At 38.2% G+C, this 15,000-nt stretch overlaps 1 protein-coding gene across 1 annotated transcript in view; it reads right to left on the bottom strand.

The window, feature by feature from the left end:
* The window catches only part of LOC121560577 (post-GPI attachment to proteins factor 6-like), a gene marked incomplete at its 3' end in the record, with an annotated part of 43,793 nt that overhangs the window by 6,407 nt on the left and 22,386 nt on the right, over positions 1–15,000 (bottom strand). The window contains exons 8-9 of the mRNA XM_045217533.1: positions 12,251–12,384; positions 5,353–5,531 (exon numbers count right to left, since the gene is read on the bottom strand). Of these exons, the coding sequence (XP_045073468.1) occupies positions 5,353–5,531; positions 12,251–12,384 (313 nt within the window). The remainder of the gene's footprint in view (positions 1–5,352; positions 5,532–12,250; positions 12,385–15,000) is intronic.

Genomic DNA, 15,000 nt, shown 5'->3' on the forward strand with positions numbered 1-15,000 from the left:
ACCCTTTAATTCACACACACACACACACACACACACACACACACACACACACACACACACACACACACACACACACACACACACACACACACACACACACACACACACACACACACACACACACACACACACACCCACACGACACACACACACACACCCCCACACACACACACACACACACACACACACACACACACACACAGGGTTGCAGATTGCATTGCACTTATTTTTTGGGCCATTCTTATTAATTTGTTTACAACTATCCTTTATTTTATTGGCACTGGTATTATAATAATAGTGATGTGTAATGATGTGTGTGTGTATATATATGTATGTATATGTATGTATGTATGTATGTATGTATGTATGTATGTATGTATGTATGTATGTATGTGTATGTATGTATGTATGTATGTATGTATGTATGTATGTATGTATGTATGTATGTATGTATGTATGTATGTATGTATGTATGTATGTATATGTATATATATATATGTATGTATATGTGTATGTATGTGTATGTGTATGTGTGTATGTATGTATGTATGTATGTGTATATATGTATGTATGTATATATATACATATATATATTACTATTATTATTATATATATATTTTTTCAATGTACTTTACTCAAACCAGTGAATATCACTTATTATAAATGAGTTCATTAACTATCAGCTCTTGGAATATCCAGGGCCTGTACTCTTCACATTTTGGTTATAAAACAACAAATCCAGAATTGATTAAAAACATCAAGGGACAGGACATCATAATCCTACTGGAAACATGGTGTCGTGGAGACATAGATACTCAGTGTCCCTCAGGCTATAGAGAAAGTTTACTACCATCAATCAAACATAAACATGTTAAACGGGGCCGAGACTCAGGTGGAATCATCATTTGGCATAAGCAGGACTTAGCACTGAATGAAATGAAAAAAGGTACTAATCACATTTGGTTAAAACTTAACAAAGGTACAATCTATTGTGACAATGATGTATACATATGTGCAGCTTATGCTCCTCCTTCAGATTCATCATATTATGATGATCAGTTTTTTTGACAATCTCCATACAGAAATCATTCAATTTCAGGCAGAGGGTAAAGTGCTTCTTTGTGGAGATTTCAATGCGAGAACAGGTTCTGAGCCTGACTACACTGATGCGGGAGGTAACCACCACATATTGGGACACCCCTCCTTGTACAGTAGCCCAATTATAAATAATAGAAACAGTCCTGACCAAATACTGAACAAAAATGGGAAGGAGTTAGTGCATCTCTGTCGAGCCTTAGGCCTGTACATGCTTAATGGTAGAATCAGAGGGGACTCTTTAGGTCAGTTTACTTACTGCTCAGCTCTTGGGACAAGTGTAGTCGATTATGCCATCACTGACATTGACCCCTCCTCCATTAGTGCATTCACTGTCAGACCACAGATCACAGTCAGATCAACGTGTTTCTGAAGAAATTAACCGGCAATATTCATTCAAAAAAACAGCCGAATAAACTCTACAACATGAACCAATCGTACAGATGGGCTCAAAACAGTGCAGAGAGATTCATTGAAACATTGAACTCAAATGAAATGATGAACTCTATACAGTTTTTCAATTACTCACAATACCAAAACAATAAAGAAGGTGTCAATTCGGCTACTCAAAACATAAATAACATTTTCCAAAAAGCAGCATCGAAAGCAAATTTGAGAAAACCAAAGAAATGCAACATCAGAAACAAAAAACAAAATGTTTCTGAAAAATGGTTTGATAACGAATGTAAAACAATTAGAAAACACCTAAGACAAATTTCAAATGAAAAACATAAGCAGCAAAACAACCCAGATCTACGCTATGAATACTTTGAAACTCTGAAACAGTATAAACACACTAAAACGCAAGAAATTGAATTATACAAACAAGACACTTGATGAAATTGAAAGTGCAATTGACCAAAATCAGTTCTGGGACATGTGGAACAATTTAAGCATGACAAAGCCACAAGAATTAGCCATACAAGATGAAGGAATTTGGAAAACTTATTTTGATAATCTATACAAAAACATCCCACAAAAAGAATTACAACAGAACCAATTAGAAATTCAAGAAAAATTGAACATCCTTGAATCGGTCATTAAAAACAACCAAAATCCATTAGATTACCCAATAACCCAACAAGAACTAAATGAAAAGCTAAAATCTATAAAATCAAAGAAGGCTTGTGGTCTAGATAACATCAGAAATGAAATGCTGAAAAACAGCACACCTGAGTTGCAAAATGCTGTGCTTAAGTTGTTCAACATAGTTTTATCTTCTGGCTGCTTCCCTGATGTCTGGAACCAGGGGCTCATCTCCCCTATCCACAAAAGTGGAGACAAATCAGACCCCAATAATTACAGGGGAATTTGCGTAAACAGCAACTTGGGAAAGGTTTTCTGTAGCATTTTGAATTCAAGAATTCAAACCTTTCTTCAAGAGAAAAATGTAATAAGTAAATGTCAAATTGGCTTTCTCCCTAACCATCGCACTACTGACCATATATACACCTTACATACACTAATTAATAAACACGTACACCAAAAAAAAAGAGGGCAAAATATTTGCTTGCTTTATTGACTTTAAAAAAGCATTTGATTCTATTTGGCATGAAGGGCTATTCTACAAAATTCTCCAAAGTGGGCTTGGTGGTAAGGTGTATGACTTAATAAAATGTATGTACACAGAAAACAAGTGTGCAATAAAAATCAAAAACCAAAGAACAGAATTCTTTTCACAACGTCGAGGTGTGAGACAAGGCTGCAGTTTGAGTCCAAATCTTTTCAACATTTATATCAATGAGTTAGCAGACATGTTAGACCATTCTCCAGCCCCAGGACTTACACTATTTGACACAGAGGTAAAATACCTGCTATATGCTGATGACTTGGTACTTCTATCACCAACCAAAGAAGGTCTTCAACAGAACCTTAACATTCTAGAGCAATATTGCAATAATTGGGCCCTGGCAGTAAATTTCAAAAAAACTAAAATCATGATTTTCCAAAAAAAAAAACAGATGTCAGAAACACAAATATAAATTCACCCTGAACAACACCATAATTGAACACACTAAAAATTACACATACCTTGGTCTGACCATATCTGCATCGGGAAACTTTAATATGGCAGTGAATGCACTCAAAGAAAAAGCCCGCAGAGCATTGTATGCAATAAAAATGAAATTATTCAAAATCAATATCCCAATTAGAATTTGGACCAAAATATTTGACAGTGTAATCCTACCAATAGCTCTTTACGGAAGTGAGGTTTGGGGGCCACTCAATAAACTGGACTTTAAAATATGGGACAAACATCCAATTGAAGCCCTACATGCAGAATTCTGTCGGAATATTCTTAAAGTCCAGAGAAATACACCAACTAATGCATGTAGGGCAGAATTGGGCCGCTTTCCAGTAGTAATAAAAATACAGAAAAGATCATTAAAATTTTGGCTACATCTAAATTCAAGTCCAAATTCAAGTCTGCAATTTAAAGCACTTCAAACCCAAGAGCTGAGCCCAGAAACGAGCCCTCTCAGTCAGCTGGTGTTGGACCTAACCAACCAAGCTGACACCAGCACTGCTTCAAAAGAAATAATTCTAATGAACAAAATCATGAACCAATCAAAGGACTCATATTTACAACATTGGAAAAACAAAACAAAATCCCAAAGCCGACTAAATTGCTATCTGACCCTAAACAGAGAATATGAATTGGCTGATTATCTCTACTCTGTCAGAGATACGAAGCAGAGACAGATCCTTACCAAGTACAGGCTGAGTGACCACCAATTGGCAATAGAAACCGGCAGACATAAAAAGACATGGCTACCCAAAGAGGAGCGTATATGTGGTCACTGCACGACAGGGGAGGTAGAAACAGAGATGCACTTTCTCCTTTACTGTGATAAATATTCCTCACAAAGACATTCATTATTCACAGAAATGACTAGATTTGTTCCAAATTTTAACTTATTAAATCCAGAGGAAAAACTAAAAATACTCATGGGCGAAGGAGCTATGGCTCCTCTTGCAGCCAAATATGTATTTGCCTGCCATAGCCTGAGGGACACTGAATAATAACATCTGCATAGTAAATAGTAACGTACTTAATATTGTTATTTAGTTATAAGTTAGTTATAGTTTCATTTTCCATATTTAGATTTGTATATTTATTATATTTATACTATTGACTGTTACCATTTTATTGTTGTTATTTATTTATTATTATTTACTACCATTTTTATTATTATTATTATTATTTTTTTTATTTTTTTACAATGTATATTGTATACATTGTTGCTTTGGCAATATTGACGCAATGTTTTTCATGCCAATAAAGCAGCTTGAATTGAATTGAATTGAATTGAGAGAGGGGAAAGAGAGAGAGAGAGGTAGAGAGAGGGAGAGAGAGAGGGGAAAGAGAGGGAGAGAGGGAGAGAGAGAGAGGGAGAGAGAGGGAGAGAGAGAGAGAGAGAGAGAGAGAGAGAGAGAGAGAGGGAGAGAGAGAGAGAGAGAGAGAGAGAGAGAGGGAGAGAGAGAGGGAGAGAGAGAGAGAGAGAGAGAGAGAGAGAGAGAGAGAGAGGGAGAGCATAAAGACAATATAAAAGAGGAGAATAGAAGGACAATAGGTTGGGGTTAGTGTGTATACAGTGTGTGTGTGTTAGTGTGTGTATACAGTGTGTGTGTGTTAGTGTGTGTATACAGTGTGTGTATGTGTTAGTGTGTGTATACAGTGTGTGTATGTGTTAGTGTGTGTATACAGTGTGTGTGTGTGTTAGTGTGTATATACAGTGTGTGTATGTGTTAGTGTGTGTATACAGTGTGTGTGTGTTAGTGTGTGTATACAGTGTGTGTATGTGTTAGTGTGTGTATACAGTGTGTGTATGTGTTAGTGTGTGTATACAGTGTGTGTGTGTGTGTGTATACAGTGTGTGTGTGTTAGTGTGTGTATACAGTGTGTTAGTGTGTATACAGTGTGTGTGTGTGTTAGTGTGTGTATACAGTGTGTGTATGTGTTAGTGTGTGTATACAGTGTGTGTGTGTGTTAGTGTGTGTGTGTTAGTGTGTGTGTGTTAGTGTGTATATACAGTGTGTGTGTGTTAGTGTGTATATACAGTGTGTGTGTGTTAGTGTGTGTATACAGTGTGTGTGTGTTAGTGTGTGTATCCAGTGTGTGTGTGTTAGTGTGTGTATACAGTGTGTGTGTGTTAGTGTGTGTATCCAGTGTGTGTGTGTTAGTGTGTGTGTGTGTTAGTGTGTGTTAGTGTGTGTATCCAGTGTGTGTATCCAGTGTGTGCGTCTATAACTCACAGTAGAGAAGAACATGGTGAAGAGGTAGACTGAGGCCTCAGTGATGTAACAGCGTCGGACAGCGATGATGATGGGGGGGATGAAGAGGAGGTTACTGAGCGTGAGCAGTAGAACTGCTGTCAGCTGACGACCGTACGACTGGGCTGTGATGTCATCAGTACAGCCCCACCCACTCCAACCTGCACACAAACACTACATGTACTATAGTGTGTATATACATGTACTACAGTGTGTATATACATGTACTACAGTGTGTATATACATGTACTACAGTGTGTATATACATGTACTATAGTGTGTATATACATGTACTATAGTGTGTATATACATGTACTATAGTGTGTATATACATGTACTATAGTGTGTATATACATGTACTATAGTGTGTATATACATATACTATAGTGTGTATATACATATACTATAGTGTGTATATACATGTACTACAGTGTGTATATACATGTACTACAGTGTGTATATACATGTACTATAGTGTGTATATACATGTACTATAGTGTGTATATACATGTACTATAGTGTGTATATACATATACTATAGTGTGTATATACATATACTATAGTGTGTATATACATGTACTATAGTGTGTATATACATGTACTACAGTGTGTATATACATGTACTACAGTGTGTATATACATGTACTATAGTGTGTATATACATGTACTACAGTGTGTATATACATGTACTATAGTGTGTATATACATATACTATAGTGTGTATATACATATACTACAGTGTGTATATACATGTACTATAGTGTGTATATACATATACTATAGTGTGTATATACATGTACTACAGTGTGTATATACATGTACTACAGTGTGTATATACATGTACTATAGTGTGTATATGATGATGATGATGATGATGATGATGATGAGGGTGATCCTAACTGACATACAGTGGGGGGAAAAAAGTATTTAGTCAGCCACCAATTGTGCAAGTTCTCCCACTTAAGAAGATGAGAGAGGCCTGTAATTTTCATCATAGGTACACGTCAACTATGACAGACAAAATGAGATTTTTTTTGTAGGATTTTTAATGAATTTATTTGCAAATTATGGTGGAAAATAAGTATTTGGTCACCTACAAACAAGCAAGATTTCTGGCTCTCACGGACCTGTAACTACTTCTTTAAGAGGCTCCTCTGTCCTCCACTCGTTACCTGTATTAATGGCACCTGTTTGAACTTGTTATCAGTATAAAAGACACCTGTCCACAACCTCAAACAGTCACACTCCAAACTCCACTATGGCCAAGACCAAAGAGCTGTCAAAGGACACCAGAAACAAAATTGTAGACCTGCACCAGGCTGGGAAGACTGAATCTGCAATAGGTAAGCAGCTTGGTTTGAAGAAATCAACTGTGGGAGCAATTATTAGGAAATGGAAGACATACAAGACCACTGATAATCTCCATCGATCTGGGGCTCCACGCAAGATCTCACCCCGTGGGGTCAAAATGATCACAAGAACGGTGAGCAAAAATCCCAGAACCACACGGTGGGACCTAGTGAATGACCTGCAGAGAGCTGGGACCAAAGTAACAAAGCCTACCATCAGTAACACACTACGCCGCCAGGGACTCAAATCCTGCAGTGCCAGACGTGTCCCCCTGCTTAAGCCAGTACATGTCCAGGCCCGTCTGAAGTTTGCTAGAGTGCATTTGGATGATCCAGAAGAGGATTGGGAGAATGTCATATGGTCAGATGAAACCAAAATAGAACTTTTTGGTAAAAACTTAACTCGTCGTGTTTGGAGGACAAAGAATGCTGAGTTGCATCCAAAGAACACCATACCTACTGTGAAGCATGGGGGTGGAAACATCATGCTTTGGGGCTGTTTTTCTGCAAAGGGACCAGGACGACTGATCCGTGTAAAGGAAAGAATGAATGGGGCCATGTATCGTAAGATTTTGAGTGAAAACCTCCTTCCATCAGCAAGGGCATTGAAGATGAAACGTGGCTGGGTCTTTCAGCATGACAATGATCCCAAACACACCGCCCGGCCAACGAAGGAGTGGCTTCGTAAGAAGCATTTCAAGGTCCTGGAGTGGCCTAGCCAGTCTCCAGATCTCAACCCCATAGAAAATCTTTGGAGGGAGTTGAAAGTCTGTGTTGCCCAGCGACAGCCCCAAAACATCACTGCTCTAGAGGAGATCTGCATGGAGGAATGGGCCAAAATACCAGCAACAGTGTGTGAAAACCTTGTGAAGACTTACAGAAAACGTTTGACCTGTGTCATTGCCAACAAAGGGTATATAACAAAGTATTGAGAAACTTTTGTTATTGACCAAATACTTATTTTCCACCATAATTTGCAAATAAATTCATTAAAAATGTGATTTTCTGGAATTTTTTTTCTCATTTTGTCTGTCATAGTTGACGTGTACCTATGATGAAAATTACAGGCCTCTCTCATCTTTTTAAGTGGGAGAACTTGCACAATAGGTGGCTGACATTCTTTCATACTTGTGAAAGGTCAAATTAAATCCAATTGGTGGCTGACTAAATACTTTTTTCCCCACTGTATACTATAGTGTGTGTATGCATACATACATACACAATATATATATACACATACACACATATACTATAGTGTGTAAATATACATATACTATAGTGTGTAAATATACATATACTATAGTGTGTGTGTATATATATATACATACACTCAGAGGCCAGTTTATTAGGTACACCACCCCATTCATTAAAATGGATCACTCTTACAGAGTGTGTTATGATAGTCGGTGCCAGGAGCGCCGGTTAAAGTATCTCCGAAACAGCCGTCCTCCTGGGCTTTTCACCACGACAGTGTCTAGGGTTTACTGAGAATGGTGCAACAAACAAAACCATCCAGTCAGCCGCCGTCCTCTGGGAGAAAACAGCTGGTTGATGAGAGGTCAAAGGAGAATGCATCTAACAGGCGGGCCACAAACAGACCAATAACGGCGCAGTACAACAGTGGTGTGCAGAACGGCATCTCAGAACACACAACTCGTTGATCCTTGTCACCGATGGGCTATTGCAGCAGACGACCACACTGGGTTCCACTCCTATCAGCTAAAAACAACAAGCAGCAGCTCCAGTGGGATAATCACCAACACTGGACAACTGAGGAGTGGAAAAACACCGCCTGGTCTGATGGTGTAAGCAGCATATTATTATTATTATTATTATTAAATCACCAACACTGGACAACTGAGGAGTGGAAAAACACCGCCTGATCTGATGGTGTAAGCAGCATATTATTATTATTATTATTAAATCACCAACACTGGACAACTGAGGAGTGGAAAAACACTGCCTGGTCTGATGGTATAAGCAGCATATTATTATTATTATTATTATTAAATCACCAACACTGGACAACTGAGGAGTGGAAAAACACCGCCTGATCTGATGGTGTAAGCAGCATATTATTATTATTATTATTATTATTAAATCACCAACACTGGACAACTGAGGAGTGGAAAAACACCGCCTGGTCTGATGGTGTAAGCAGCATATTATTATTATTATTATTATTAAATCACCAACACTGGACAACTGAGGAGTGGAAAAACACCGCCTGATCTGATGGTGTAAGCAGCATATTATTATTATTATTATTATTATTATTAAATCACCAACACTGGACAACTGAGGAGTGGAAAAACACTGCCTGGTCTGATGGTGTAAGCAGCATATTATTATTATTATTATTTTAAATCACCAACACTGGACAACTGAGGAGTGGAAAAACACCGCCTGGTCTGATGGTATAAGCAGCATATTATTATTATTATTATTATTAAATTACCAACACTGGACAACTGAGGAGTGGAAAAACACTGCCTGGTCTGATGGTGTAGGCAGCATATTATTATTAAATCACCAACACTGGACAACTGAGGAGTGGAAAAACACCGCCTGGTCTGATGGTGTAAGCAGCATATTATTATTATTATTATTATTATTAAATCACCAACACTGGACAACTGAGGAGTGGAAAAACACCGCCTGGTCTGATGGTGTAAGCAGCATATTATTATTATTATTATTATTAAATCACCAACACTGGACAACTGAGGAGTGGAAAAACACCGCCTGGTCTGATGGTGTAAGCAGCATATTATTATTATTATTATTATTATTATTATTATTATTATTATTATTATAATATCACCAACACTGGACAACTGAGGAGTGGAAAAACACTGCCTGGTCTGATGGTGTAAGCAGCATATTATTATTATTATTATTATTATTAAATCACCAACACTGGACAACTGAGGAGTGGAAAAACACCGCCTGGTCTGATGGTGTAAGCAGCATATTATTATTATTATTATTATTATTAAATCACCAACACTGGACAACTGAGGAGTGGAAAAACACCGCCTGATCTGATGGTGTAAGCAGCATATTATTATTATTATTATTATTAAATCACCAACACTGGACAACTGAGGAGTGGAAAAACACTGCCTGGTCTGATGGTGTAAGCAGCATATTATTATTATTATTATTAAATCACCAACACTGGACAACTGAGGAGTGGAAAAACACCGCCTGGTCTGATGGTATAAGCAGCATATTATTATTATTATTATTATTATTATTAAATCACCAACACTGGACAACTGAGGAGTGGAAAAACACCGCCTGGTCTGATGGTGTAAGCAGCATATTATTATTATTATTATTATTAAATCACCAACACTGGACAACTGAGGAGTGGAAAAACACCGCCTGATCTGATGGTGTAAGCAGCATATTATTATTATTAAATCACCAACACTGGACAACTGAGGAGTGGAAAAACACTGCCTGGTCTGATGGTGTAAGCAGCATATTATTATTATTATTATTATTAAATCACCAACACTGGACAACTGAGGAGTGGAAAAACACCGCCTGGTCTGATGGTATAAGCAGCATATTATTATTATTATTATTATTAAATTACCAACACTGGACAACTGAGGAGTGGAAAAACACTGCCTGGTCTGATGGTGTAGGCAGCATATTATTATTAAATCACCAACACTGGACAACTGAGGAGTGGAAAAACACCGCCTGGTCTGATGGTGTAAGCAGCATTATTATTATTATTATTATTATTAAATCACCAACACTGGACAACTGAGGAGTGGAAAAACACCGCCTGGTCTGATGGTGTAAGCAGCATATTATTATTATTATTATTATTAAATCACCAACACTGGACAACTGAGGAGTGGAAAAACACCGCCTGGTCTGATGGTGTAAGCAGCATATTATTATTATTATTATTATTATTATTATTATTATTAAATCACCAACACTGGACAACTGAGGAGTGGAAAAACACCGCCTGGTCTGATGGTGTAAGCAGCATATTATTATTATTATTATTATTATTAAATCACCAACACTGGACAACTGAGGAGTGGAAAAACACCGCCTGATCTGATGGTGTAAGCAGCATATTATTATTATTATTATTAAATCACCAACACTAGACAACTGAGGAGTGGAAAAACACTGCCTGGTCTGATGGTGTAAGCAGCATATTATTATTATTATTATTAAATCACCAACACTGGACAACTGAGGAGTGGAAAAACACCGCCTGGTCTGATGGTATAAGCAGCATTATTATTATTATTATTATTATTAAATCACCAACACTGGACAACTGCGGAGTGGAAAAACACCGCCTGGTCTGATGGTGTAAGCAGCATATTATTATTATTATTATTAAATCACCAACACTGGACAACTGAGGAGTGGAAAAACACCGCCTGGTCTGATGGTATAAGCAGCATATTATTATTATTATTATTATTAAATCACCAACACTGGACAACTGAGGAGTGGAAAAACACCGCCTGGTCTGATGGTGTAAGCAGCATATTATTATTATTATTATTAAATCACCAACACTGGACAACTGAGGAGTGGAAAAACACCGCCTGGTCTGATGGTATAAGCAGCATATTATTATTATTATTATTATTATTAAATCACCAACACTGGACAACTGAGGAGTGGAAAAACACTGCCTGGTCTGATGGTATAAGCAGCATATTATTATTATTATTATTATTATTAAATCACCAACACTGGACAACTGAGGAGTGGAAAAACACCGCCTGGTCTGATGGTGTAAGCAGCATATTATTATTATTATTATTATTATTAAATCACCAACACTGGACAACTGAGGAGTGGAAAAACACCGCCTGGTCTGATGGTATAAGCAGCATATTATTATTATTATTATTATAATTATTATTAAATCACCAACACTGGACAACTGAGGAGTGGAAAAACACCGCCTGGTCTGATGGTGTAAGCAGCATATTATTATTATTATTAAATCACCAACACTGGACAACTGAGGAGTGGAAAAACACCGCCTGGTCTGATGGTGTAAGCAGCATATTATTATTATTATTATTATTATTATTATTAAATCACCAACACTGGAAAACTGAGGAGTGGAAAAACACCGCCTGGTCTGACAAATCCCGGTTCCTGTTACGTCACGCTGATGGCAGAGTCAGGATTTGCCGTAAACAGCATGAGTCCATGGACAGGCTGGTGAAAGTGGTGTAATGGTGTGGGGAATGTTTTCCTGGAACACGTTAGGTCCCTTGACAGGCTGGTGAAAGTGGTGTAATGGTGTGGGGAATGGTTTCCTGGAACACGTTAGGTCCCTTGACACCAATTGAGCAACATTTTCATGGCCCGAAGAATTCTGGCTGTTCTGGAGGCAAAGGGGGGTCCGACCCGGTACTATATGGGTGTGCCTAATAAACTGGCCAACTGAGTGTATATATATATATACATACACATTATATATACACACATATATGAGGAATGTGTCTGTGTGTTGTGTGACCTACCAGCTTTGCAGACACAGGCAGCGTAGAGATAGCTGTATGACCTCAGCAGTCGACACTCTCCATAGGTCCCACAGTCCTCGATACAGGCTGATACGTGGAGCTGTGGTGTTACTGTTATATTACCACAGTCACTACTGCAGAGAGACATTAGAAACCCATTCTATATAGATACAGGCTGATACGTGGAGCTGTGGTGTTACTGTTATATTACCACAGTCACTACTGCAGAGAGACATTAGAAACCCATTCTATATAGATACAGGCTGATACATGGAGCTGTGGTGTTACTGTTATATTACCACAGTCACTACTGCAGAGAGACATTAGAAACCCATTCTATATAGATACAGGCTGATACATGGAGCTGTGGTGTTACTGTTATATTACCACAGTCACTACTGCAGAGAGACATTAGAAACCCATTCTATATAGATACAGGCTGATACATGGAGCTGTGGTGTTACTGTTATATTAGCACAGTCACTACTGCAGAGAGACATTAGAAACCCATTCTATATAGATACAGGCTGATACATGGAGCTGTGGTGTTACTGTTATATTACCACAGTCACTACTGCAGAGAGACATTAGAAACCCATTCTATATAGATACAGGCTGATACATGGAGCTGTGGTGTTACTGTTATATTACCACAGTCACTACTGCAGAGAGACATTAGAAACCCATTCTATATAGATACAGGCTGATACATGGAGCTGTGGTGTTACTGTTATATTACCACAGTCACTACTGCAGAGAGACATTAGAAACCCATTCTATATAGATACAGGCTGATACGTGGAGCTGTGGTGTTACTGTTATATTACCACTACTGCAGAGAGACATTAGAAACCCATTCTATATAGATACAGGCTGATACATGGAGCTGTGGTGTTACTGTTATATTACCACAGTCACTACTGCAGAGAGACATTAGAAACCCATTCTATATAGATACAGGCTGATACATGGAGCTGTGGTGTTACTGTTATATTACCACAGTCACTACTGCAGAGAGACATTAGAAACCCATTCTATATAGATACAGGCTGATACATGGAGCTGTGGTGTTACTGTTATATTACCACAGTCACTACTGCAGAGAGACATTAGAAACCCATTCTATATAGATACAGGCTGATACATGGAGCTGTGGTGTTACTGTTATATTACCACAGTCACTACTGCAGAGAGACATTAGAAACCCATTCTATATAGATACAGGCTGATACATGGAGCTGTGGTGTTACTGTTATATTACCACAGTCACTACTGCAGAGAGACATTAGAAACCCATTCTATATAGATACAGGCTGATACGTGGAGCTGTGGTGTTACTGTTATATTACCACAGTCACTACTGCAGAGAGACATTAGAAACCCATTCTATATAGATACAGGCTGATACATGGAGCTGTGGTGTTACTGTTATATTACCACAGTCACTACTGCAGAGAGACATTAGAAACCCATTCTATATAGATACAGGCTGATACATGGAGCTGTGGTGTTACTGTTATATTACCACAGTCACTACTGCAGAGAGACATTAGAAACCCATTCTATATAGATACAGGCTGATACGTGGAGCTGTGGTGTTACTGTTATATTACCACAGTCACTACTGCAGAGAGCTATTAGAAACCCATTCTATATAGATACAGGCTGATACATGGAGCTGTGGTGTTACTGTTATATTACCACAGTCACTACTGCAGAGAGACATTAGAAACCCATTCTATATAGATACAGGCTGATACATGGAGCTGTGGTGTTACTGTTATATTACCACAGTCACTACTGCAGAGAGACATTAGAAACCCATTCTATATAGATACAGGCTGATACGTGGAGCTGTGGTGTTACTGTTATATTACCACAGTCACTACTGCAGAGAGACATTAGAAACCCATTCTATATAGATACAGGCTGATACGTGGAGCTGTGGTGTTACTGTTATATTACCACAGTCACTACTGCAGAGAGACATTAGAAACCCATTCTATATAGATACAGGCTGATACGTGGAGCTGTGGTGTTACTGTTATATTACCACAGTCACTACTGCAGAGAGACATTAGAAACCCATTCTATATAGATACAGGCTGATACATGGAGCTGTGGTGTTACTGTTATATTACCACAGTCACTACTGCAGAGAGACATTAGAAACCCATTCTATATAGATACAGGCTGATACGTGGAGCTGTGGTGTTACTGTTATATTACCACAGTCACTACTGCAGAGAGACATTAGAAACCCATTCTATATAGATACAGGCTGATACATGGAGCTGTGGTGTTACTGTTATATTACCACAGTCACTACTGCAGAGAGACATTAGAAACCCATTCTATATAGATACAGGCTGATACGTGGAGCTGTGGTGTTACTGTTATATTACCACAGTCACTACTGCAGAGAGACATTAGAAACCCATTCTATATAGATACAGGCTGATACGTGGAGCTGTGGTGTTACTGTTATATTACCACAGTCACTACTGCAGAGAGACATTAGAAACCCATTCTATATAGATACAGGCTGATACGTGGAGCTGTGGTGTTACTGTTATATTACTACTACTGCAGAGAGACATTAGAAACCCATTCTATATAGATACAGGCTGATACGTGGAGCTGTGGTGTTACTGTTATATTACCACAGTCACTACTGCAGAGAGACATTAGAAACCCATTCTATATAGATACAGGCTGATACATGGAGCTGTGGTGTTACTGTTATATTA

The sequence above is a fragment of the Coregonus clupeaformis genome, unplaced genomic scaffold, assembly GCF_020615455.1.
Source record: "Coregonus clupeaformis isolate EN_2021a unplaced genomic scaffold, ASM2061545v1 scaf1099, whole genome shotgun sequence".
Lineage (NCBI taxonomy): Eukaryota > Metazoa > Chordata > Actinopteri > Salmoniformes > Salmonidae > Coregonus > Coregonus clupeaformis.